This window comes from Vipera ursinii, assembly GCF_947247035.1.
Source record: "Vipera ursinii genome assembly, chromosome: 1".
NCBI lineage: Eukaryota > Metazoa > Chordata > Lepidosauria > Squamata > Viperidae > Vipera > Vipera ursinii.
Window position 1 is genome coordinate 189,131,507 of NC_139512.1, and position 27,324 is coordinate 189,158,830.

The window sequence follows — 27,324 nt, forward strand, 5'->3', positions numbered from 1 at the left end:
AGCTCTTGGCAGACACTGCAGCAGTCACTACCCTGTGAGATGGGTTCAGACCTCAGCAAAATAAAAATATGCCAGGAATTATTACCTGCATCTTCATGCCATCCAGACCTAGCCTGCAAGAAAAGAAAAAGTCAGCATGAGAGGCATGGCAAAGCACAAACAGAGGTCTGTAAGTTTCCCTACCATAAACAGCGAGTCCACTGCCATGGGTAGCATGAACACTGGGCCTCTAGCCATTCCTGGACAGGCCTTGTGAATAAGAGACAATGGCTGAACTAAGGACTGGATGTGAGGAAGGAAGCAGACTTGGCCTAGATCTCTCACCTTTACCTACTTACTGACCTTTTGCTCAAACTCTGCAGTGATCTCCTACATGGGTGGGCCACAACATGTGAGATTTTCTACCTGTACTTCAAGAGATATCTCTCTCCTACGATACAGATAGCCCTTGACTTACAACCACAGTTGAAACCAGAATTTCCGTTGCCAAGCAACATGGTTGTTAGGTGAGTCATGCCAGATTTTACGAACTTTTTGCCACGGATGTTAAGCAAATCACTGCAGTTGTTAAGTGAATCATGAGATCCTTAAGTGAATCCAGCTTCCTCCATTGACTTTGCTTTTTGGAAACTGGCTGGGAAGGTCACAAATGGCAATCATGGAACCCTGGGATGATGTAACCATCATAAATGCGTGCCAGCTGTCAAGGGCCCAAATTTTAATCATGTGACTATGGGGATGTTATGATGGTTATAAGTGTGAGGACTGGTTGTAGGTCACTTTTTTCAGTGCCGTTGTAACTTTGGTCACTAAACAAATGGTTGTAAGTCGAGGACTGCTTGTATAACCTTAGATAATCCATCTCTATTCAGGAATTACTTTCTGAATGTATTTTGAGTAAAGTATGGTATCTCCTAAAGGATATTAGGCAGTGGAAGTATTTAAGAGAGTCATGTTGCACTTTCAAACTACATAACAGCGTTCATAACATGGCATCTTTTAGCTGTGTTGCACTAGACTAGAATTCACACTTTGCAAAGTAAACTCCCAAGATACCTAACCAGAATGGCTAATTCTATAGTCCAACACATCAGGAAGATTCCAGACTGACAAAGTTTGCTGGACAGGTTTGGATTTCAACAAAGCCTTACCAGAGATAGTCAGAGATTCTGGAAACATGTCCCTGGAATGCAGGAGACTTCTCTCCTTCCACATGCCAGCGCACTAGCATGTTAATTGTTTTAGATATCTACAAAGGCAAAGAAAGAACAACTATTATTTTCCTCCTAAAGTCTAAAGTCATCTGAGAGTAACAGCTGTGCTTCTTCACAAATGTAGCTCTTCAAAAACTCCTAAGAAAACCAGTATCTTCTGTTTAAGTACAGACATGGATGAGAAATATTTCAAAGTACAATCTTTTTCATAAAATCAAAAGGATGTGTTCAACGTAGCACTGAGTTTAACTCTGAAGGACAAAAATATTACAGAAAAGTACCTTGAAACATGGAATCTCAACAAATGCATTCTAGTTTTTTATTTACAAAAAACCCCATTTCATTCGTTTTATTTAGAAGTGGATGAAATTTCTAAACATGGAATATTCCCATTTGATGAAAAATGCACAATGCCAACTGATGCATTTCCTTTCTTCAGGGCTGTAAGAAACCAGAAATACAGTTGACACCTTCAAGCCGCCCATTCAGGCTGATGTCCAAACACCATCATGCCTTTCTGGTGTAAAGGATGTTCAATTCACTTGAATGTCTCATCTCCCTTAAAGCATCCTATGCATCTCTTTCCATGCCAATTCTTTCCACAGCAACAGCACACACTGAGTAGTAACCAACACCATCCCTTACCCCACTGTAGGCTGGCCATTAGTACAGTGTTTCCCACCACTCATCACAGAGAGGTTTCCTCCCCAAAATCAACATTTCTCTTAATTATTGCTATGCCTAGAAGGCAGACCGGGGTGGCTGCAGAAAATATTAGAGACAGAAAAAGATTACTGGATTAGATGAGATGGTTGGGTAGCCGGAATGTTCAGAAATGATGTGTTCATTTTTTGAGAGTCCAAATTGCTCCTCCACATTTGCAGGAGAAAGAAACAAAACATTCCCCTTAAGACACACTCATAGCCTCCAAACTGTGCCTAGAGCTGCAGGAGGCTGCTATTTCTGTGGGAGGCGAACACAACAATTGACTGTCAAGAGCAATGAGTCTTCTCAAGAGATCTGAGAATTAGAGGCAAGTGCAACCTGATCCCAGCAGCAGATACTACATCAATTTCTCTTTCACTTTCAGTTTATTACAGTCTATAAACAAGTAGAGTGCTCTGTAAATATATATCTAGACATCTAGATATAGCCACATATATAGATAGAAATAATGATTAAGACAAAGTTAAATTACATTTATAAAACAACCTAACCAACAGCTATGAATTTACTACTTAAAATTAGGGAACTTTCTTCTTCCACAATAGTCAGCTGGATAATTAAAACCAGGTCTAGGTAAGGATTAATACTTAGGTTTAGTGGCTAGGCATAGACTTTATAATATTATACTTCATGATGTGGAGGAGACAAATGTTCTCCTCTCCCTCCTCCTCTTTCTAATGGGATATGTACCATCAGCCTGATTGCAAAGCATAATACACTAGGAAAAATGTTTTCAAGAAAAGTTGATGAGAATTCCGGGTACTTTCTAAAAACTCCTCTGTTCTGGCCAGGGCTAGTGCTTGTGCAAGATAGCAGATATCTGGTTCTGTACATTCTTATCAGAAGAAAACAATATCCTAATCAAGGAATAACCAAGGAGAAAACCACAGCCCCACCAATACTGGCAATGTAAGCTGCTATATACAGTAGAAACAGGGAGAAAACCCCACACTCACCAGCACTGATGATGATGCTTGCTGAGTAATGAAACTTGGTTGCAAACAGAAAATACCGAGCTCAGAGAGCACCAAGGATTCCACAAACTACGGTGTCTCTGATTTTCTGCAGAGCAATTCATGATACAGTACAGAGCTATTGAGTTAAATGATGATTAAAAACAACTTACAGGGCCAATGCTGATGAACTTGGTAAATTGGTCATCAGCCTTGATGTGATCATATAACTCCTCCACAGCTCGCTGTCTCAATTTTTTGCTGTGGAATTGCTCATAGATATTGGCTATTGCTGGAATAGAAACAGAAACAGACCTATGGAAGACTCAGTTTACCTCCTGAAAAATCGGAAGCAAGTACAACAAAAACTGTTATTCAATCTATTTGCAAATCCAACACACCCTTCCATCGTAATTCAAATTGCAACTGGGAAACATACAGATTTCTAATTCCCATTTAACGTATTGCTCCAGGCAAATAATGCCTAGTTTTTACACCTTTCTTAATCTTCATTCCCCACCCCCCCACCCCAAAGCTATAAGGCTTTGGCTTATAGCTTTGCCATTCCCTGTTAAATTTACAGGTAGTCTTCTGGTAATGATGGCAATCGGGAGTGAAATTTATATCGCTACACAACGTGATCATAAAGCCTAAGTCACATGACTGCATCACTTAGCAACAGCAAGTCCCTGTTGTGGTTATTAAACAAGGATTTTTAAGCAAGCACTTCCTTGCAACTTCCTGCCAACTTCCAATAATCAAGATCAGTGGGGAAGCCAGCAGAAAGCTGCAAGTCCAAGGTGCTCACAAGGCAGACAGCAGGTAGATAAGTGGCTGCTGCCAGGTGGGGGGGGGAGAGAGTGAGGGAGTATGCAGGTGAGCGAGGGAGTGCACAGGTGATCAGGAAGGCGTGGTGCAAGTGCAGTGGGGCTTGGGGTAGCTGATGCCAGATGGGGGAGGTTGTGCGAGGGTATGCGAGTGACTAGGGAGGTGCTGTCAAGTAGGAGAATAACTTATCTGTTACTATCACTTATTTGGGGGAACCATTAGATACAATGAAATGTTAGGAAAAACAACTGTTAGGCTTATCTTTCTTATATTCTGATGGACCCTTTTCGAATTACAGAGATGTTTCCTTGACAGCATTTTTATTCTGCAGTGAAACGGAATCCGGCAAGAACAAAGGAGGGGGCCCCTTCAGCAAGAGGCAGGTTCACATACCGTGGATCACTTTCAGTAGCCAGCTATGTGGTGTGTATAAATCCCCAGAAGCAATATTATTTTTTTGTGCTGGCCAGTCAATACTGTCATAGTCTTCTACATAGAGTTCCTACAAAAAAAGCCCAGAAGGATAAAGAATTAGCATTTGAAAATCCACAAGAAATCTCAGTGGGTTTTGAACAGGCAAAATTGTTCCTTAAGGAACATGCCAAGAAGCACTGACCTCCAGAATGCCTTCAGGCAGATTCCACCTTAGTTTATCATCATGAGACCAGAAAAAAAAAACAATTGTGCCTGCCGGTTATTTATTTAACATTGTGTCCCAAGACAGATTGGACAATCATTTCTCTGAAATGTTATATTGTTAGCCAATAACAGAATAACAGAGTTGGAAGGGACCTTAGAGATCTTCTAGTCCAACCCCCTGCTCAGGCAGGAAAGCCTATACCAGGGGTCAGCAACCGGAAAAAGGAAAAGAGCCACTCAGAACCGGTTCCATCACACAAACAAAAAAGTGGGAGCCGCAAAAAGTGCGCGCGCGTGTGTCCACTCACGCGCATGCGCAAAAACATTTTGCGCATGCGCAAAATGGGAGGCACCTGCGCGGCGACGGGTCTCCCCTTTGGAGAGGTGCGCGCCGTCTCATCCGGAGACCTGCCGCGTTCGTCAAACATTGACGAACGCGGCAGCTGTGCAAACGGGATGGCGGAGGTTTGGAGAGTGTGCGCGCACTCTCCAAACCGCCGCCATCCCATTTGCACAGCTGCCGTGTTCGTCAATGTTTGACGAACGCGGCAGGTCTCCGGACGGGACGGCTTGGAGAGGTGCGTGCGCACTCTCCAAACCGCCGCCATCCCGTTTGCACAGCTGCCGTGTTCGTCAATGTTTGACGAACGCGGCAGGTCTCCGGACGGGACAGGACGGCTTGGAGAGGTGCGTGCGCACTGTCCAAACCTCCGCCATCCCGTTTGCACAGCTGCCGTGTTCGTCAATGTTTGACGAACGCTGCTGGTCTCTGGACGGGATGGCGGCGGTTTGGCGAGTGCGCATGCACCTCTCCCAAGCCGCCATCCCATTTGCACAGCTGCCGCGTTCGTCCATGTTTAACGAACGCGGCAGGTCTCCGGACGGGACGGCGGTGGCTTGGAGAGGTGCGCGTGCACCTCCGCCCTTTGGAAAGGTGTGCGCGCACCTCTCGGAACGGGTGGTGCCACTCTCCATTTGGAGAGGTGCGCGCGCACCACTGCCCGTTGCCGACCCGTGGCCTATACCGTTTCAGACAAATGGCTGTCCAGTCTCTTTTTAAAAACTTCCAATATTGGAGCATTCACAACTTCTGGAGGCAGGTTGTTCCACTGATTAATTGTTCTAACTGTCAGGAAATTTCTCCTTAGTACTGGGTTGCTTCTCTCCTTGATTAGTTTCCATCCGTTCTTCTTGTCCTCCCTTCAGGTGCTTTGGAGAATAGCTTGAGTCCCTCTTCTTTGTGGCAGCCCCTGAGATATTGGAACACTGCCATCATGTCGCCCCTCGTCCTTCTCTTCATTAAACTAGACATACCCAGTTCCACCAACTGTTCTTTCTATGTTTTAGCCTCCAGTCCCCTAATCATCTTTGTTGCTCTTCTCTGCACTCTGCCCCACTCACTCCAGCAGAAGAGCCTTTTTTGGATCCCATCTGCCAAATAATTTCTTTGGCAGGGTCTAAGAGAAGAGCCTTTTCTGCTGTGGCCCCCAACCTCTGGAATATTCTTCCATTGAAGGTAAGGTTGGCCCCACATTCCTGGCCTTCCAGGAAAGCCTTAAAACCTGGTTCTGCCGGCTGACCTTGGGCTCCAATAGGGTGGCTGACAGTGCAGAAAGAATATCCCCACCATGTCATATGTCCCCTTGTTTTTTTAGTCTGTACTTAATCTTTCTTAATTTTTAAATTGTTTTGTATTACCTTTTTATTATGCTGTAAGTCACCCAGTGTCACTGTTACAGTGAGATGAGAGTCATATACATTTAATAAATACATTTAATAAATAAATTAGATTAGCCCACTGTAATGCCCTTCCACCTGCTCTTTTCGACAGCCAATTTTGCAGCACTGCTAAAGAACAGCTGAAGGAGAAAAAAAGAAACTGTGGACCAGGTCCTGCTGTGCTGCCTCTTGGTAGAGATATCTGGACTACAACTTACAACCATTAGTTTAGTGACCATTCAAAGTTACAATGGCGCTGAAAAAAGTGACTTAACTGTTTTTCACACTTACAACTGTAGCAGCATCCCCATGGTCACATGATCAAAATTCAGCTGCTTGGCAACTGGCATATATTTATGACAGGATATATTTATGGCTTCCAAGAAATAAAGTCAATGGGGGAAGCGAGGTTCACTTAACAACCGCATGACTCACTTAACAATTAACTGTGCTAAAAAGTTAATTAAACGGGGCACAACTTACTTAACAACTGTCTTGCTTAGCAATGGAAAGTTTAGGCTCAATTGAGGTGGTAAATCAAGAAGTACCTGCATGTGTATTTTCCTAATTACAACACATTTAGGCAGAACTAAGGATGATTTTCTCAACCAACATCTATTAGCTGATCAGGTGGAAATCTCAGGTAATATAGTGAGGTTCTGTATACTGCCTATGATGAAATGTAAACAAATGCTTCACGTCTGAGTATTCACATAAGATTATATGTATCTTGATATAGTATTTCAGTTCATCATGCTTCTGTTTGGTACATTTATTTTATTATGACTTTATTTTAACTTGATCCCTAGTCTACGACTGCAATAAACTTAAATAGAATAGACAAACAAGCATCATAAAATCAAAGCTGGAAGCAACTTAGTGCAGCACTGGGTTAGTAGTATTGTGTCACAAACTATTATTTTGATAAATCATTTTATCCAGGTAGAGACAAAATCATGTTATATGCACTCTAGCTCCCAGTTTATCACACACATATTCAGAAGATTCCAACTTTAAGGATTATGCAAAAATTAAAAAATAAGCATTACATGTCAATACTGCAGCATAAAACATCAGATGTAAAGTACCACATTATAAATAAAGAAAAGTGACAATGCAGGAACTTTTAGACTCACAAAATTTTATGTGTGTACAATTATGTAGCTTGAAACATGGTATTGTTCATAATTCAGAGGGAGAACCTGTTGAATTTGATCTTTACTTTTTTTCTTTTCAACCTATGAGGGCAATTCGGAAATAAATCTCCATTTGGTTATCAATGACAGACACTCACAGATACAGAACTTTTATTATACACATTAGAAAACATTACATTACTTTTTGACATAATCACCATTCAAATTGAGGCACTTGTCATATCGTCTTACAAACAGTAGTCGCTCAGCGCCAAATCTGGCCTATGGCGGGGCAATCAAAAACATCCCAACAGAACTGCTTCAAAAGTTCTTGGGTGCATCTTGTGGTGTGTGGGCGAGCATTATCGTGAACCAACACCACACCCTGTCAACATACCCTGAGGCTTGTTATCGATGGCTTGTCTGAGTTTTCGTAATGTTTCACAGCAGACTTCTGAATTGATGGTCGAACCACGTTCTATGAACTTCACTAGCAGTAACTCTTTGGCATCTTCACATTTCGTGGGATTTTCTATGGCACCACTTCTGGTGTGGTGTTGGTTCATGCTAATACTCACCCACACACCACCAGATGCACCCAAGAACTTTTGAAGTAGTTCCGTTGGGATGTTTTTGATCTCCCCTCCATAGCCCAGATTTGCGTCAATTAGTTTTCTAATGTATATAATAAAAGTTCAGTATCTGCGAGTGTCTGTCATTGATAACCAAACAAAGGTTTATTTCCGAATTGCCCTTGTACATAAAGTAGCATGATGGAAATATGATTATAGGAAATGACTTTTGACATCGTTTTTCAACATTGTAAGGTAGACGTGTTCATTTTAATGGGAGTTTAAAATAAACACACTTTAATGCGACAAATGGTGTGCCTGGTGGGAGTTATATTTTATAAATATCAAAAGGATATTTTCCTATCAAATTTCTATTTTGGAGTGCTTTGGGGACTGTAAACCGGGAAACTGGAAATTGGCCCAACTCTGCATCTTAAGCAAGATCAGAGATTCCATTAACTGAAAGTCATTGGATTAATATGAAAGCTATGCTTTGGCAACTACCTGTCGAAGGCTCAAGATAAGTTCATCTTCTTCTGCAGTGAGGCGGACAGCATAGCAGTAGGCCATTGGCAGGTAAACCTGACGGCAATGACACCAAAGTGTGGAAGGGTTAGCTGGCATCCATGAAGGAAACAACCTATGGTGAAGGAGAAAGAAGGAAAAAGCTCGTAATAGTGGATTGATGCTTGCAAAGACAATTTAACAACTTGACTGAAGGAAATCTGCAAAAAGACCATAAGAAAACATGGAGTGACTGCCTATGCACACTTCATTCAACAGGCTTTGGAAAAATTGGCCACTGGCATGCCCATCTCTAGCATCTATCAGACCTCAAAGAGTCTCCATGAAGTTGTTCAATGTATAAATTTCACAAATTTCACATTTGGGGACAGTATCAAAAATTCTGGAATAAGATTGTACTCTTTTGGTCTTAGATGAAAGTTGTGATATAGTGAACTCCACAATACCGATTTACTCTTACTACTCTAATAGGTAGACAAGTTTAGAGAGCCATTTGGTCTAGTGGTTAAAGCATCAGTCTAAAAACCAGGAGATTGTGAATTCTAGTCCCACCTTAGGCATAGCTAGTGTCATTCTATGTCTCTATAATTCTAAGGTAAGGACAATAGGCATTCCACATGTTTGCTGATAGATAGATAGATAGATAGATAGATAGATAGATAGATAGATAGATACTATGTTATGTTATGTTATGTTATGTTATGTTATGTTATGTTATGTTATGTTATGTTATGTTATGTTATGTTAATGTTATGCCTATTGTCCCTACCTTAGAATAATAAAGTCATATATATACTCTTTCTTGGGAGTGGGGAGGTAACTTTGGGTGAATTTTTTAAAGTAAATATAGGAAATTCCTCCTCAGCTTGTAGAAAAAAAACAGAAGAGAACGTCAAGCAGGCATTTAGAGGATATTCAAGAGCCCGTATCAGGGGGGAAAAATTCAAAAATGCCACAATGAAATACTACTCCCATAGTAAATATTGAAATAGATTCCACTAATAATGTGACTTCCTAATTCTCACAATGAAAATACAACTAAGAATTCATTGTGAAGCTTTCCCTATAACTCTTACCTCATAAATAATTTTTCAGCAGTTTAAACCTATAAGTGGTCTGTTTTAGAAGGAGATAGGGGCCATAATCAGGGTTGAAAGGTAGTAAACTGATCTGAATGAATAGGAAATTAACTGACTGCCATACAGCACGTGCAAATTCTAAGACACATCTGTCTTTTGGGAGGGGAGATGATAAACATTTTGGGGGGGTCAGGTGTATCTATACATGTAGTGAAGACAGACAGAAGCTGGGTATAATTTTCTTGATGATGATTTACACACCACATCTCAGGAAGCAATGTATTCATTCCTTCCCAACTGTAGACATTCAAGACAGCCAGCCAAAATTTACCCCAGGAAGCAACTCCTACAGCACCACCTGAAGAATTCCAAAATAGAATAATATCAAAACAGCTGCCAACTTTATAAAACATAAACAGTTCATAATTATTACAGAGGAGTAGAAGGGGGAGAATTGATCACTCTAAGAGCTAGGGTTCTCCTTCTTCCCTCTGCCTGTGTGATGTTTCTTGTCCTCTTAGTCCAGAAAAGGCTCTTCTATCTAATAGGCTGGCTTCATCCTTCCTCTTCTTCTATTAGTCCTAATCATAACAGCAGTTTTTCTGTGGGTCACTCTCTACAGATAGACTTGCAATATCTCCTGGAGTTTCTGGCCAGGAAAATGTAGAATACAGAAAACACGAAGTAAAAGGTTGACTTCAATTTTAAGAGTCAGAGAGAAAAAAAATAGCTAGTGAGTAATTTCTGACCTCCCATAGAACTAATACAAATATGGCAAATGACATCAATGTCAGATAGTAACTGGCTCCAAAAAGATCAAATGAAGATGGAAGAATTTATTGAAACTCTATAACAGAGATGTCAACTTCCTTTTAGAAGATGAACCCTGTTTATGAGAACATCTAGAATTAGAAACCAAAAATAGATCAGCACACCAAGCATTACCCAGTTGGGAGACTACAGGAATTGAAAAAAATATCTACAGAAACATGGCAAGCAACAGAAGAAAAATCTTTACAGGTCATAACCAAATTATCCCAAAATTGCAACTTTGGAAAATGACATTGTCCAACAGATCGGAAGAGGCCAATTTACATATCAAGGAAAAGAAACTTAACAGAATATGCAAACTAATATACAATATCTTTATTTTCACATGCTAGCAAAATAATACTTAGGATCAGCCAATATAGATTAGGGCCTGATATGGAAAGGGAGATGCCAGATGTTTAAGCTGGCTTTAGAAAAACAGAAGAATAAGAGACAGTTTTGCTGATGAAAACTGTATCACCAAGACAGCCCCAAAGAAGACAATAAGTCATCCATGGCTGGGATTGATTACTGTGACAATAGAAACATCACTGGAAGACCTGAAGGGTCAGAATGGGGACAAATATTCCTGAAGACGGTGTACCAACATGGTCACTAAGAGCTGACATCAACTTAATCCATGAACACAAACATTAATATATGATTATTCTATAAGCAGAGAGAGTCTTTTTTTTTCAAAGCAAATGATGGTAAAATGAAAAATAAAAGCCACATTATTTTCCAGGCTCTAGCTTGTTTATTCACCTTTGCTGTGGAGGTTATTTCGAGCCTTCACTAAGTCTGGATCATCAGGGCTGACTCCAAGAATACGCATGGCCGTGTAGTTCAGAGCAGTAGAAAATACCTTGCATACGTCCTCAGTGTGTCTAACAGACAACAAACAAGAAAAGTGTTAGGTAGATGTGTTCACATAAGAAAATCCAACTGTTTTTCAAGTTCTGTGAATTTTTGAGAATTGGTTAAGCCAAAGAAGGCAAAATAAAAGAACGTGGAATAATTTTATTACAACTTGACTAAGAATGGCTATATTTTAGAGCTTTATTTTAAACACATAAAAGAGAAATATAATGCTACAGATTGAGATTATGTTGAATTAGTTTGCGTGCAGAATCGATTCACCTGAAGTTGGAAAAATTAATATTGTAATCCCTAGGCATTCAGATGATAAATCTGAGGAGCAAAGCTTAATGAGCACTAGCAATAACAAACTCTATGGATTTGTTTCCTATTCATCTAGGATGCCATATAAACATTAGGAATATGGTGTTATCTGGGCTATTTTGTGTTTCTCTCTATCTTCTATTAATTAAAAATTCTAAACAATGTGGAAGACAGAAGACAATGTCTTTTAGACAGAAAGTAATTTCTCAGCCACACTTGTGCAAGGAAGCTATTAGCCCATTTTAACAACGCAGTAAATCTAAAACTTCTTTCCAAGAAATATAACTATATGAAGGACAGCTTTCAAAAGAACACAAGTCTGGACATTTCACGATCTGTAGCTAAGATTAATGTATCTGTTAAGAGAAGCATTGGGAATGACTGCAGGAACCATCCAGAAGAGGAGTTCCCAGCCCACAGCCGGGTAGGAAGCATTTCAAAGTAACTCCATATTAATTGACCTGCTATGAATTTGTCTGGAACTTATTTTTACGGCTTTCAAGAGTACACATTAAACTAGCATTAAGTAGCCTTCCTGAAATTCATGTCATTCTCATTTGTTGAGTTTTCAAGCTTTGTGGAGACTGAGAAACATAAATAGGTCTAAGCAACAGAATTTTCACCTATTCCAAACAACGCCATTGTCTGTTTTAAGCCCCACATTCTTACACTTTTTTAATTCCCTCTGCCTTTGTTTTCTATTATTTTGGTAATAGAACATAAAATCATACTGCTGGAAAGAACCTCGGAGGTCTTCTAGTCCATGCCCCTGCTCAAGGCAGAAGTCTTATGCCATCCCAGTCAAATGATTGTCCAGTCTATCCCCTGTTGGCTTCATTAAAAAATCTGTCAGTTTGAAGCTAGAGTTACTAGGTGGTTATTAAGAAAATACTGCTTTATGTAAAGAGAAAGCTATGCTTATGCTTGAATTAGTGTGTATTATAACAGGACAAATGTTATTAAAAATAATAAACACAGGTGTGAACCATGTTGGATCCCAAAATTAATAAACAATAGCCAACATGACCAAAGACATAGATAAGATACACAATAGAATAAGCTAGAGGTTATTGCAATAGCAGATAAATTGAATAAAACAAATATTGGCAGAGAAAGAAATAAGGGATAAAAAACACAGATAATGTACAAGGATTAGAAAACAGCTTTTTTGGTTCAAGTTGATGTTTTGTATATCTCCTAGAGATAGAAGAATGTTAGAAATAACTATACAGGTAATTCTCAACTAACAACCATTTTTTAGTGACTGTTCAAAGTTACAGCAGAACTGAAAAGTGACTTTAACCATTTTTCGCAATTATGACTATTGCAGCTTCCCTGTGGTCACCTTGCTTGGCAACTGACTTATATGTATGATGTTTACAGTGTCCCGGGGTCACCTTTTGCAATCTTCTGACAAGCAAAATTAATGGGGAAGCCAGATTCACTTAACAATCATGTTACTAACTTAACAACTGCAGTGATTCACTTAACAACTGTGGCAAAAAAGGTTGTAAAATGGGGCAAAATTTACTTAACAAACGTCTGACATAAGACTGAGAAAGATTCTCCAAGGCTATATAAAATCTTTCACTGCAATAGTAGATTTTTGCAAGGTAACAAATTTCTACCACCCTTTCAAAATGTAGATTTCTTAAGGCATTAACACCACTCTTGGCCCATTCCTGAAATAGGTACCATCTTCTCCTTAGGAAATCCCAACCATTTCATCCCAAAGTAATTGGCTAGGCATTGATGCCCATCAGCAAGAAGATCCTTTGCATTTTTATGGCGTTGGCTCAAACATGTATGATATGCCAATTGTGTAATATGCTTACAAATTCACACTGCTCACACCAAGAGCAAAATATCAGTCCCTTCTGAGGCAGGATGGCATTTGCCAGCTGGAAAAAGGAGTGATTGTCAGATATTTACCATGAAAAAAAAGATTTGGGGCCATCTCTATTTAGTCTGAGGAGAAATGAACTGTTGCTGATGGTGCTACTGCTGCTGCTGCCGGCACTCTGATCATGAAATAGCAGAAAGCAGCAAAAGTCGCTCTGAAGCACCGGCTTTTGAGTTTTACTCACAGGCCCCATCCTCCATCTGGGAGTTGCACTGAACGCAAGTAGCGCACCATCTCCTTCCTACTTGCTTCTGGGAGTGGAATCTTAGCAATATGGCACACAATCAGAAGCCCTGTTGGAAGAAGACCAGAAGGAAGGGAAGGGGAGGGGAGGGGAGGGGAGGGAAGGGAAGGGAAGGGAAGGGAAGGGAAGGGAAGGGAACCTTTATTGTTGTGTGGGCACAACACACATCAAAAATGAAATTTAGTTGCCCGCTCTCAAAGTGAACACATACATGACACATACCTAAACATACTATATACAACATATACATACTATATACAACATATGTATAGACCTACACCCCAACATATACATATGAATATTAACACTGTCCATCTTGAATATATAACGGAAGGAGGAAGCTTGATAGTTTACAAGGTTAATGCTTTATGGAACAAAACTGTGGCTGAATTTTTCCATGCTAGAAAAATGCGGTAAGGCTGGAAAGCCTTTTCAAGCAGCAGCAACAACTAAGCTCCTGAAATAATGAATGGGAGCCTCTTCTACTCTCACTTCTGCTAAAATCCAAATGAACTGGAATGTTTGGACTTAAAAAATTCCAAGAGACCTGGAGACAGAACCATCATTTAAATTCACCACCGTCATGAGCCAATTTCTTCTAGCTGTATTCTACATTAATGTAATAGATCCCTCTATTACTTTTAAACCATTGTTGTTGTTGTTGTTGTTAGTTGCGAAGTCGTGTCCGACCCATCGTGACCCCATGGACTTTAAACCATTAGTCAATAGTAATGGGTAGCATGTAGAGAAACATTTAATTAATTCTGATGTAGTTTCAGCCAATATAGCTGAGATTTTTTTCCCTTTAATACAAAACACTGATCATCTGACCGATGCGTGACCATCTGTGAGAAGAAGCTCTTGGGACCTTTCTGGTAATGATACCTGGCAACAGAAAGAGAGGTCCTCCATAATCCTCAGCCCAATGACCATCCTCTGCTTGTAGGCCTGAGAAAAATTTCATCCCATTTAGTGCTGCCTCCGCTGCAGTACAGGCTGTAGGGAGGATTGGGAAGAATTTAGTCTGCAAAATAGAATGGAATTGGAACAAGAAATATTTATTTATTTTATTTTATTTTATTACATTTATATACCGCCCTTTCCCTGAGGACTCAGGGCGGTTTACAGGGAGTTAAAAAACCAGCAATACAAAAGTTAAAACCAATTTTAAAAAAATTAAACTAACCCTGTGCAATTAAAACCCCGATTAAAATAAATTACTCCTCAGCCTGGGCCCGAGAGCTCGAAGAGCCAGGTCTTCAGGCCCCGGCGGAATGACCAGAGGTCGGGAGCAGTCCTCAGCTCCACTGGCAGCTGGTTCCAGAGGGCAGGCGCCCCCACTGAGAAGGCCCTATCCCTGGGTGTCACCCGCCGGCAATCTCTTACTGGTGGGACCCTGAGCAGACCCTCCCTGTGGGAGCGCACTGGGCGAAGGGCATTTGATGCCGGCAGCAGGTGTTCCCTCAAATACCCCGGACCCAGGCCATGTAGGGCTTTATAGGTGATAACCAGCACCTTGAATTTCACCCGTAGGGCAACTGGAAGCCAATGCAGCTCGCGGAGTAGAGGTGTTACATGGGAGTATCGGGAGACCCCCATTACAACTCGCGCGGCCGCATTCTGCACCAGTTGAAGCCTCCGAGTGGTCTTCAAGGGCAGCCCCATGTAGAGAGCGTTGCAGTAGTCCAAACGGGAGGTCACGAGCGCATGAGTAACTGTGCGTAGGGCATCTCGGTCCAGATAGGGACGCAACTGGCGCACCAGGCGAACCTGTGCAAAAGCCCCCCTGGTCACGGCTCCTATGTGGTCTTCAAAATTGAGTCGTGAATCCAGGAGGACGCCCAAGTTGTGAGCCCTATCAACGGGGGGTAACACCTCACCCCCCATCGTTAGAGGTGGAATAATCTGGTTAGCCCGAGATGCCGATATGCACAGCCACTCAGTCTTGGCGGGATTGAGATGAAGCCTGTTTCTCCCCATCCAGACCTGAACCGCCTCCAGGCACCGGGACATCACGGCGAGGGCATCACTGGGTTGGTTCGGGGTGGAAAGAAAAAGTTGGGTATCATCAGCGTACTGATGATACCCCACCCCGAAACCACGAATGATCTCGCCCAGCGGCTTCATATAGATGTTGAACAGGAGAGGCGAGAGAACCGACCCCTGAGGGACTCCACAAATGAGAGGCCTCGGGGCGGATCTCTGCCCTCCCGTCAACACCGACTGCGAGTGGCCCTGGAGGTAGGAGAACCACCGTAAAACGGTGCCTCCCACTCCCAACCCCCTGAGACGCCGCAGCAGGATACCATGGTCGATGGTATCGAAAGCCGCTGAGAGATCTAATAGGACCAGGACAGAGGAGCAACCCCTGTCCCTTGCCCTCCAGAGATCATTCACCAGCGCGACCAATGCCGTCTCCGTGCTGTGTCCGGGTCTGAAACCCGATTGGTACGGGTCCAGATAATCAGTTTCCTCCAGGAACAGAGGAAGCTGATGCGCCACCACACTCTCAACAACCTTCGCCAAAAAGCGAAGGTTGGAGACTGGACGATAGTTATTTAAAACAGCCGGGTCCAAAGCAGGCTTCTTGAGGAGGGGTCTCACCACCGCCTCCTTCAAGGCGGCAGGGAAGACACCCTCCTTCAAAGAAGCAGTTATTACTGCATGGAACCAGCTTCGTGTTCCCTCCCGAGCCGCATAAGCTAGCCAGGAGGGGCACAGATCCAACAAACAGGTGGTGGTGCTCAGTCTTCCCATGATCCTGTCCACATCATCAGGGGAAACAGGGTCGAACTCAGTCCAGATAACGTGCTCAAGACCGCCCGATTCCTCCACATCAGACTCTGCCCAGTCAGAGTCCAGACCGGTCTGGATCTGAGCGATTTTGTCCGCCAGATGATGACTAAACTCCTCGGCTCGGGATCCTCTCTCAAATATAAATGACTGGATTGCAGATTCATAAAAGTCTAAAAAAAAGAGAACTGGCATATGTATAAAGACATTCACTGACGTCTCCTGTTTTATTCAAGCAGTGCAACATCTGGAGGGGCACTTAGCTGCTCTCTCTCCCTGTTTCTGGTACAGCAGAAAGGATAGCAACTGAAACAATTACCTTGGATTTGTTCCCCAGGCAAACCAAAGGCAGACAGAAGTCTCAGATATCAGCCAGGAAAGATTCATAGTGAATTTATTTATTTACTTGTATCCTGCCTTTATTATTATTACAAATGACTTAAGGAATTGAACATATCCAACACCTTCCTCTTCCTATTTTCCCCACAACAACCCTGTGAGGTGAGCTGGGCTGAGAGAGAATGATTGGCTCAAGGTCACCCAGTAGGCTTTAATGGCTAAGGCAGGACTAGAGCTCAGACTTTCTAGCCTGGTGCCTTAAGCACTAGACCAGCGGTAGGCAACCTTGGCTCTTTTATGACTCGTGGACTTCAACTCCCAGAATTCCTGAGCCAGCCATGCTGGCTCAGGAATTCTGGGAGTTGAAGTCCACGAGTCATAAAAGAGCCAAGGTTGCCTACCCCTGCACTAGAGCAATCCTACTGTATGATCAACCACAGAATCTACTATTTTATGGAACCAGCCAGTATCTGCATGCTTCCTAAAGGACAATGTCCTCCTTCACCCTGTGAGAATCTGCTGAGTATTGTTTTTGGACCCAAGATCCAGCATACTGATGCCTGAAACACTAACAGATACTTGTAAGAGAAATATGTAGAATATGAGCATTCTTCAAACACTTTCTTGTATATACTGGGAATTAACATTTCTAATCGTAGAAGACTAGAAATAAAAAATGAAGTTTATAAGACTCGTGTATTTCAGGTGGCATCTTTCTAAAAAGAAAGATCTAGATCACTTTTGCAGCCTTTCTCCAATTTACAGAGGGCCTGCACTGACATGTTTACATAAATCACTCTGAATCCATCACAGCTTCTTACAGTTTTGTAGTTTCAGAGGATTTTGCCAGGCAAATCAGGCTCACCATATTTTCCCCTCCAAAAGAAACTGAATAATAATAGACAAACTCCCCAGAAATAGGGAGCACTCTCCCATCATTACTATTTTCCCTTCTGCAAAGACTGAATCTGCTTCATAGCACAATTCCTGGACACTTGGGTAACAGTAGAGCTCCACAGATCTTCACAGTGGCTCACGTGATCCAAAGATGCACTGTGAAGTTATTCTCTTCATGTCTGCTACAACACAGAAGAAACATTTTGTAACAGACAAGCTGGTCTTCTCCCTAAAGACTGAACTTGAAAGAAATTGCTGAGAATTGTGCAAGCTGTCTTCCCCCCTCCTATCCCATATTCACCACAGCATCAGCCACTTACTGTGTCCAGCCCTAGAGAATGAGCCTCCAGTGCAGTCTGCTCTCGCTCCACACCCTCACCATCTGCGAGATATCGCCACTGCTGCCGACCCTTTTCATTACTCAAGCGCCAGCGGGTTAAGTCTGTGGCTGGTTCTGTCTTATATGGGCCTCCTCTTCTCCGCAAATATCTAACAGGAGTGAAAAGCAAACAGAGAGACACCAGGTGAAGCCTTCATTCTAGCATGCAAATGAAAAATATCCAAGCGTTAGGATCTAAGCAGTGTGTGAAGCTTATAGTTAGGATTCCAACTTTAAACTATGGATTAACTGTGGATAAACTAAAACTAGCTATAGCCACATGAAATAGAAAATGTAAGGAAAGAAATCTATTGGAAAATTATCTGTTTAAATGTATAATATCAATATCCAATAAAAAATTAAATCAGGAAATAAAATCTCTATTGCTTCTCCCTGCATGCTTTCACCTTATTCAGCTGCTTGGCTTGTAGACGAGTTCAGCCCCATTCCTGCTCCTCAGCATTTGCATCCCTTCCCTTAATCATACCATGACACACAAACAGCCAATTATGGGTTATTCATCCAATGGTAATTCAATATGCCTTGGCTTAGTTCAATGTTTATACTCAGCCAATATCCTTAAACTCTTAAGAGTAAAAATGCATCAGTAATCACTTGTACACATTCTGATGGTGTGATATTGTGGATTGTGTCAATTTCCAAAGATGCTGTGGGAAAAGATACACTTTAATTTAAAAGGGCTTCTATTGTTAGACAAAGTTCTAGATACCTCATGAGTAGATGACCCAAACAAACATCTCCACTACACCAAACTCCCCTCAAGAAGGGTGAAACCGCTGTTCCCTGGGACTGCCACTTAATTGGCTACATTGGTGACCTTTTTACATGTTTGGGAATGATCTACTTTCCAATAGCTGAGAATATATGTAGCTCAAGGTTAAACTATTGGGTTCAGAATACCAAGAGTCCAACAACAGCCTTCTTTTGCAGGATACCAGTCTCCAAGCAGATGTGTTGCAGGCATTCTTACCAAACCAGCCTTCTTTGGTCACTAACTCCCTCAGCACCTCTATTTTAATGGATTATTTTTCCCATATATATTTTTCTTCTGCTATTTATATGGGATCTGTCAATTATACTATATTTAATCTAGAAAAAGATTATGGCTATTGCAAATCAATTCAAGATTTTCTATGACATAGTAGAGAAATACAATACAAGAGAAGAATAAAGATATATAAAGATTCAAGAATGAATTTGATGAATAGATATTATGAAACGTTATCAAAATTAACTCGTTTGTGAAACAAAAGGACAACCAAACCACAAAGAGCCTCTGTGTGATTTAAATTGTTTAACACGGAGAAAAAGCACAGGGCAAACAATTTATGTATCACAGAATATACATACAGTACAAATATGTGTGTAAAACATTACATTTTAATTATTCCCGTTTTTTTAAAAAAAAATCAGGGATAAGATGATCACAGAAGATTCAAATCTCTTGTTCAGAGCATGGGAAAATTTTTTATCATCAATTATGTACTGGACTTTGTGTTTTTTTCCCTTGCATCGCCACAAGTAAAGCATCCTACTAATTTTTCCAAACAAAAGTAAAGCTAAAAGGACCTGGAAGAATCCTAAAATAGGAGAGATGTCAAAATACTCACGTCCCATCCATCCTGCCACTGAGCTAAGGTTGAAGCCTACAGGCAGTAACACAAGAACCAGTATTACGGTAAGTAAAATACTGTGCAGCCAAGGCTGGACCTATCATACGCCTCATATTTCGACTGTTTCCGCGGCACGTTGGGATATGAAGTCTTTTGTGTGTCTCATAGGCCAAAGCAGTTCCTTCTTGAGGACTACAATTCCCAAGAAACTACTCGAAACATCCGATCTGAACTGACATAAGCCCATGAAAGTGCGAGCCAATCCAAGAGAGTTTAGGTGCAATTGAAGGCGGGGACAGTTTCCAAGTAAAGCTGTCGGTTTTGGCGCTGCGGGTATAGAGAAACCTTTGCAGGGAGTGGCGTTTGTAAACCAATCGAATAAAGTCTGGACTCGCGAAGCGCTGGGGCAGGGGTAGGCAACCTCGGCTCTTTTATGACTCATGGACTTCAACTCCCAGAATTCCTGAGCCAGCCAAGCTGGCTCAGGAATTCTGGGAGTTGAAGTCCATGAGTCATAAAAGAGCCGAGGTTGCCTACCCCTGCGCTGGAGTATTGGCTGTGGAACAGTGATGAAGGCGATAGTAGCTTTACCGTAGCAAGCGAGAGGATCCAGAGAAATGCAGGGACTCGGGAAAGTCGGAGCGCGCCGCTGGCGCCATTGCAAATTCAAGGCCGAAGCCACTGAGGAGCGCGAGCCCTTCCGGGCTTTTCCTGGCATTCCCTCCTTGGACCTTTGAAGCTGCAGAGCTTCCATGCGAAGGAAGCGAATCTGGCTCAGATCAGTGACAGGAAAATGGGGATGGGATGAAAGCCGCGAAGGGCACAGAAGGGACGCTTCCAAAATAAGACGTGAGGCGAGAGGGGAATCTGTTAAAGAGGTACAACAATCATAGTTCGGGGCTACAGCCTTTTGGCAGGATATGAGGCAAAACTGCCCAGAAAAATTGCTTTCAAGCCAGCCTAACCAATGAAAACTCCCCAGATACAGGCAATTGTAGGGCATTGATAACAGATGGAAATCTTCCGTGAAATCTCGCATTACGCTGGGGATCTCTTTGTAGAATTTAAAGTGATTTACAGCTTCACAATGTTCGCGATCGAACCAAACGTGTTCTTGGATTATGCCTAACTCTTGACAAGATTGGAGGGCAGTTAACGACTGAAACAGTTTGGTTAAGTTAGGTACTGAAATTAGCCTGTAGTGTGATTGAACAAAGTTACCATCTGCTATTGCTATATAAAGAGGTTTGGCTGGTTCACCTCTAAGAAAGTTGATGATTATTGTTACTTGCTGAGGTGTCCAATTAGCACAAGTAGGCCAAGGGTAATTGGTCAGTTGCTGCAGTGCTTGTGCAAACATATTTATGAAAAGCTCACCCTTAAATGAATCCTGAACTGTAATGTCAGATGGATCTTAAATTCTGCATTCTGAATGATGATATTCCCTACTGATGAAAGCTTTTTCCATTTAAAGAAAACCATTGTTGACATCCAATGAGAATTCTGTATGTTGGTGATAATGAGGCAGATTATCACCATATCATATGATTTCTGTCAAAGTATATGCCAACAACATTTGTTGAGTAAGAATACCCAAATCTTTCCATAAAGTGAACTGAAAAGACTTATATATCAGTCAGTACATGTGGTCCTTGATTTATGACTACAATTGGGATCAGAACTTTCATTCTTAAGCAAAGTGGTTGTTTATTATTTATTTATTTATTTATTTATTTAATTTGTATACCACCCTTCTCCCGAAGGACTCAGGGCGGTGAACAGGGCAATACATAATAAAAAACAAGATACAAAAATTAAAAAAATAATTAAACAGCAATGCCCGTAATAAATTAGTACAGATTAAAAAGTTAAGACCGATTTATAAAACCAACCCCATCCCATCAGGCCAGGCCAGCTTGTTCAAAAAGGTAGGTTTTAAGATCGCGCCGGAAGGAGCGGAGATCAGACGCCATCCGGAGCTCGACCGGAAGATGGTTCTATAAATCTGGTGCGCCCACAGAGAACGCCCTCCCCCTGGGGGCCACCAGTCGGCATTCTTTGACCGGTGGCACCCTGAGGAGGCCCTCTCTGTGAGAGCGTACTGGGCGGAGGGAAGTTGACGCCGGCCGCAGGTGCTCCCCAAGGTATTCCGGACCCATGCCATGTAGGGCTTTGTAGGTCATTACTAACACCTTGAATCTCACCCGGAATACAACTGGTAGCCAATGCAGCTCACGGAGCAGAGGTGTGACATGGGAGTGTTGGGAAACTCCCAACACAACTCTCGCGGCTGCATTCTGTACCAGTTGGAGCCTCCGAGTGGTCTTCAAGGGTAGCCCCATGTAGAGAGCGTTGCAGTAGTCCAGACGAGAGGTCACGAGTGCGTGAGTGACCGTACGTAAGGCATCCCGGTCTAGATAGGGCCGCAACTGGCGCACCAGGCGAACCTGGGTGAAGGCCCCCCTAGTCACAGCTACTATATGGTCTTCTAGGGAAAGCTGTGAATCTAGGAGGACTCCCAAGTTGCGAGCCCTATCTACGGGGGGTAATAACTCACCCCCCATAGAGAGTGGTGGAATATCCTGAATATCCCGAGATGCCGGTACGCACAGCCACTCAGTCTTGTCAGGGTTGAGTCGAAGCCTGTTCCTCCCCATCCAGACCCGAACCGCCTCCAGGCAACGGGACATCACGTCGAGGGCATCACTGGGGTGGTTTGGGGTCGAAATGAAAAGCTGGGTATCATCAGCATACTGATGATACCCAACTCCAAAACCACGAATGATCTCACCCAGCGGTTTCATGTAGATGTTGAACAGGAGAGGCGAGAGGACCGACCCCTGAGGGACTCCACAAACGAGAGGCCTCGCGGTCGACCTCTGCCCCCCTGCCAACACCGACTGCGAGCGTCCCAGGAGATAGGAGGAGAACCACTGAAGGACCGTGCCTCCCAATCCCCTGAGGCGCCACAGCAGGATACCATGGTCGATGGTATCGAAAGCCGCTGAGAGGTCTAATAGGACTAGGACAGAGGAATATCCCCTGTCCCGAGCCCTCCAGAGATCATTCACCAGCGCGACCAATGCCATCTCCGTGCTGTACCCAGGCCTGAAGCCCGATTGGTACGGGTCTAGATAATCCGCTTCATCCAGAACTAGAGGGAGCTGATGCGCCACCACACTCTCAACAACCTTCGCAAGAAAGCGAAGGTTGGAGACCGGACGAAAGTTATTTAACACAGCTGGGTCCAAGGCAGGCTTCTTGAGGAGAGGTCTCACCACCGCCTCTTTCAAGGCGGCGGGGAAACTACCCTCACTCAAAGAGCCAGATATAACTGCCTGGAACCAGCCTCGTGTCCCCTCCCGGGCTGCATAAACCAGCCAGGAAGGGCACGGGTCCAATAAACATGTGGTGGAGCTCAGCCTCCCCATAATCCTGTCCACTTCCTCCGGAGTTACAGGATGGAACTAAGTTAAGTGAGTTATATAAGTTTATGACTTTTGCCATGGTTGTTAAGCAGTTCATTGCACTTAAGTGAATCACATGGTCATTAAGTAAATACAATTTACTCCATTGACTTTGCTTCTTGAAAACTGGCTGGGGAAAGTAGCAAATGGCAATCAAGTGACATCCCCATGTTCCAACCTTCATAAATATATGCCAATTGCCAAGCACTTAAATGTTGATCATGTGTCTGAGGATGCTGCAATGATTGTGAGTACTGATTGTAAGTCATTTTTTTCAGTAGTGTAATTTCAAATGGTCACTAAAAAAATGGGTGTAAGATGAGGACTACCTATACTTACAGGGGCCTTATAGAATTAGACTAACTGCAGTAGGAAGTTCTAGCTCTCATTTATTAGTGAGTTTAAGGCAGAGACTGAACATTTTGAATCTTCTTCCTGGACTGGACTGCCTTTTGCAAGATAGCTGCTAACAAACTATCTGCTGGTTGATCATGTGTAACAACATGGTGATTTCATCCAAAATTTTGGGTCCAATATCATAAAAAAATGTACGTCACTGATCAATTTGGCTGGTCTCAATATCTAGGAAACAGGCATGGCAGGTTTTTTTCCTGAAATAACATTTCCCCAAAAAGAGAGAACAAGGTTTCAATGGAAGACTTCCTTGCTACATCAGTGATTTCTATTCATATAAGCTGACAAGTTTCTTTTACTGGGAAACATGTTTCAGGTTCTTTTGCTAAAATATATTTCATCAGAGCAGAGAATTATTCTATGGGAGTGCTGTATTTCAAGAACCATTTTGTGACAGAAAGCTATCCTGCTATTCGACTTTGCATGTCGAATGGAACATACTATACAATGTAACTGTAGTCTCAACTAGGATTTGGGAAATTCTTTTGGTCAAGGGCCAGATCCCACCTCTGCCTTTGTAAGGTATAGATGGCAAGTCTGCAGGCCAGACAGCACAGTGCCCATTGGACATTGCCAGCTTGTCAGCAAGGAGGCTGCTGATAAGCCTTTACTGTCATCTAGGTCCTAGGACATTCACCCCATACACGGCCCTCGGCTGAGATATGGCACTGGTAATCTGCTGCACATTTGCCTATCTATTCATGGCTCATGGGCTATATAAAAACAAATGGCAGGTCAGATTTAGCCTATGGGTCATAATTTGAGGAAATAAAGCCTTCAGGTTTGGTGTCAATATATTAGACAGTTTAAATATAAGCTGGAAACTTGTCTTGGTGCATTCCCTCAAACAGCACCTTGACATATCAATAAATTGTTGTGTGCCCCATTCATCTTATCCTAATTGTTTTTAACTATACATTTTCTGTATAAGTTTTGGTATCAAGACTTTCTAGTTCTACATGATTGATTGGTTTGCCTATTTCTTCATGATTTTGACTGTTAAGGAGTTAGTAAAACATTGAGTGACACTGTTTTTGTGTGCCTATTAGCTTTAGAACTGTCTTTGTGTAAGACAAGCAGATTCTACACAATCTAATAGCACCAATAACCTAATTGGGTGTATGAGGTGGCTGAGACCAGAAGATGGACATTCTCAGTAGTATCCCATTACCTCTGGAAAAACTTTTTTTTACTAAAGCAGAGGTATATTCCTATTCCAATGTTTCAGAATATTACAAACAGTCCTCTTTAAGATAGCATACTGACTTGTTTTGATAGCTGCTATAGATTTAGTTTTTTTCTCATGTGTTGCAAGTTGCTTAGAATAAAACAAGTAGGTGGTATATACATTGGCAAATCAGTTTGAGACATCAAACATGCTTATATCTATTTTATCTGCTCCATTCCTGCTTTCCCTTAGTAGTCCTCAACTTAACAACAGTTGAGCCCAAAATTTCTGTTGCTAAGCAAGACAGTCGAGTTTTGTCCTGTTTTACAACCTTTCTTGCCACAGGTAAGTGAATCCTGTTATTAGTAATGTTAAGTGAATCTGATTTCCCCATTGACTTTGCTTGCCAGAAGGTAACAAAAGAGGATCACATGACCCCAGACACTGCAATCATCATAAATATATGCCAGTTACCAAGTGTCTGAATTCTGATCACATGACCATGGGGGAAAATGTGTGAAAAATGGTCATAAAAAGTGTGAAAAATAGTCATAAATAATTTTTTTCAGTGCCATTGTAACTCCAAATGGTTGCTAAACAAATGGTTTTAAATTGAGGACTATGTATATAGTAGAACTTTTTTAAATGGGATCCACCAGAAGTTGCCATCAAATCACAGAGTTCATTTTTCTTCATTGACTGAACCATAGTATTGCACTCAGTCTGAATCCAAGACACAAATGCTGAGTTTTAAATGGAATTCCCCAGAAACCAACCACCTGGTCTTAATACTCTACTGCAAAATGGGCCATCTGCAGCTCTGAGGGCATTTTTGTTTCATGAGCCTCATTTATGGGCTCTTGCACTAGTTTTCTGCTATCTGGGTGGAAAAGGAATCAAAACCATGGTATAAGTTGTAAAGAAGGCATATCACAATTAATAAAGAATGTCTATTCCACAAAAATCATCCTGGTGCAATCTCAGGCAATTTGTAGCTCATACTTCAATTCCCAAATTGGGAGTGTTAAGAAAGGCCTTTGTCTACTCCCTGTTCTATGGCAACCAACCAAACATATATGTAATTGAAGTCTTCCACTTTGCCTAAAAACATTTTCATTTTATATTGTAAGCTCTCTTAGAGAATGGAACAGTCAAATTGTGATTAAATTTAAAAGTATTTCAATCATGTTTAATGTACATCAGCTGCAAACTTTATCTGTAATTTTGATTGATTTTAAAGTTTATAGCTGATACATATTAAACATGATTTAAACACTTTTAAATTGTATTATAAAGTTAATGAGACATCACCAGTAGGAACTACAATTTCACCAAATTTGGATGGATTTTATTATTTATCTTAATAGCAATAGATTATAATATAGTGTATCTTAAATATATGGTAAATGTGTATATGTGCAATACCTGTCTATTTACATTGTAGTTCTGTTTTGAATTTTCTATATTTTTATATGCATCCTGGATTTTTGTTAATGTACTTATCTGATATTGTGTATTAATAAAAACAATGGAAAAATAATTAGCTGCAAATTATAAAAAATATATACCATACCCGGTATGTAAAAAAAGCAAAACCTGGGGAATAATAGCTGATCACAATATAAATACCAGTTTCAAAACATTACACTTAGCTAATTGTTTTAAAAGAGAAATAGTTACCAGGTTTCTTAAACAAATAAGCTACTACCTACTTTACAATCTGTGTATTTAGGAATGTTTCCATCAGATTGATATTTTCTTGATAGATATTGCCCTACACATTAAAAGTATGTTCTAATATTTTAATACAGGTAGTCTTCAACTTACAACAGTTCATTTAGTGACTGTTCCAAGTTACAATGTCATTGAAAAAAGTGACATAACTTTTTCACACTTACAATCGTTGCAGCATTCCCATGGTCATGTGATCAAAATCTGGATGCTTAGTAACTGGTTCATATTTATGACTGTTGCAGTGTCCCAGGATCATTTGATCACCTTTTACAATCTTCTGACAAGCAAAATTCAACGGGGAAGCTAGATTCAGTTTACAACTGTGTTACTAACTAAATAATTGCAGTAATTCACTTAACAACTGTGGCAAGGAAGGTCATAAGATGGGGCATAATTCATTTAGCAACTATCTCACTTAGCAACAGAAATTTTGGGCTCAATTGTCGTAAGTCGAAGACTATAAAGTCTGAAGTCAATTCATAAAATTATTCCAAAAGAATGAGTTGAATTAATCAACTCAGATTAGCATTTTTATAGATCTCAGAAATCAACATTTATGATAAAAAAAATCCAGTCTCATGGAACAGAGGATGCTAATATCCCACAGCAGAAAAAATCAAGATGCCAAATGTTCTTGGATCCCCTAGGCTTCAAGTCTCTTTCATGACTGAAAGTAACTCCGTTTGAGATTCGTATCAATCTCTCTTCAATACAAATGTAAACTATATACTAAGGCCACGAATTCATTCCAATATTCATAAAATTCATATTGGCAAATCCTAATATGATTGAACTTAAGGAAGTCCATAAAATAAAGTTTTTAGCCTCCTCTTCTTCCACATTCCACATTGTTCAGAAGACCCTTTTCCAACTCCTAGGACCTAGGTTAGGGGTAGGCAACCTTGGCTCTTTTATGACTTGTGGACTTCAACTCCCAGAATTCCTGAGCCAGCACAGCACACTTCACCT

General features: G+C 41.5%; 2 protein-coding genes across 5 annotated transcripts in view; both read right to left on the reverse strand.

Moving 5' to 3' along the window:
* Positions 1–19,680, reverse strand: part of LSS (lanosterol synthase) — a 35,110-nt gene extending 15,430 nt beyond the window's left edge. Inside the window, exons 1-11 of one of the 2 annotated variants that reach the window (XM_083374738.1) lie at positions 19,570–19,680; positions 17,880–18,048; positions 14,416–14,554; positions 13,471–13,579; positions 10,967–11,088; positions 9,653–9,749; positions 8,292–8,427; positions 4,115–4,223; positions 3,067–3,185; positions 1,152–1,249; positions 86–113 (exon numbers count right to left, since the gene is read on the reverse strand). In XM_083374738.1, coding sequence (XP_083230864.1) covers positions 86–113; positions 1,152–1,249; positions 3,067–3,185; positions 4,115–4,223; positions 8,292–8,427; positions 9,653–9,749; positions 10,967–11,088; positions 13,471–13,579; positions 14,416–14,554; positions 17,880–18,048; positions 19,570–19,580 — 1,137 coding nt within the window. In that variant the 5' untranslated portion in view covers positions 19,581–19,680. Of the gene's footprint in view, positions 1–85; positions 114–1,151; positions 1,250–3,066; positions 3,186–4,114; positions 4,224–8,291; positions 8,428–9,652; positions 9,750–10,966; positions 11,089–13,470; positions 13,580–14,415; positions 14,555–17,879; positions 18,049–18,345; positions 18,404–19,569 lie in introns of those variants that run through there. The other variant, XM_083374739.1, reaches the window with a different exon arrangement.
* A 6,729-nt stretch (positions 19,681–26,409) lies between these two features.
* The window catches only part of MCM3AP (minichromosome maintenance complex component 3 associated protein), an 83,078-nt gene continuing 82,163 nt past the window's right edge, over positions 26,410–27,324 (reverse strand). For all 3 annotated transcript variants that reach the window (XR_014492482.1, XR_014492483.1, XM_083362316.1), the window contains exon 30: positions 26,410–27,236. Coding sequence is in view for 1 of the 3 variants with exons in the window: in XM_083362316.1 (XP_083218442.1) it covers positions 27,150–27,236 (87 nt within the window). In the remaining 2 variants the exon portion in view is untranslated. The remainder of the gene's footprint in view (positions 27,237–27,324) is intronic.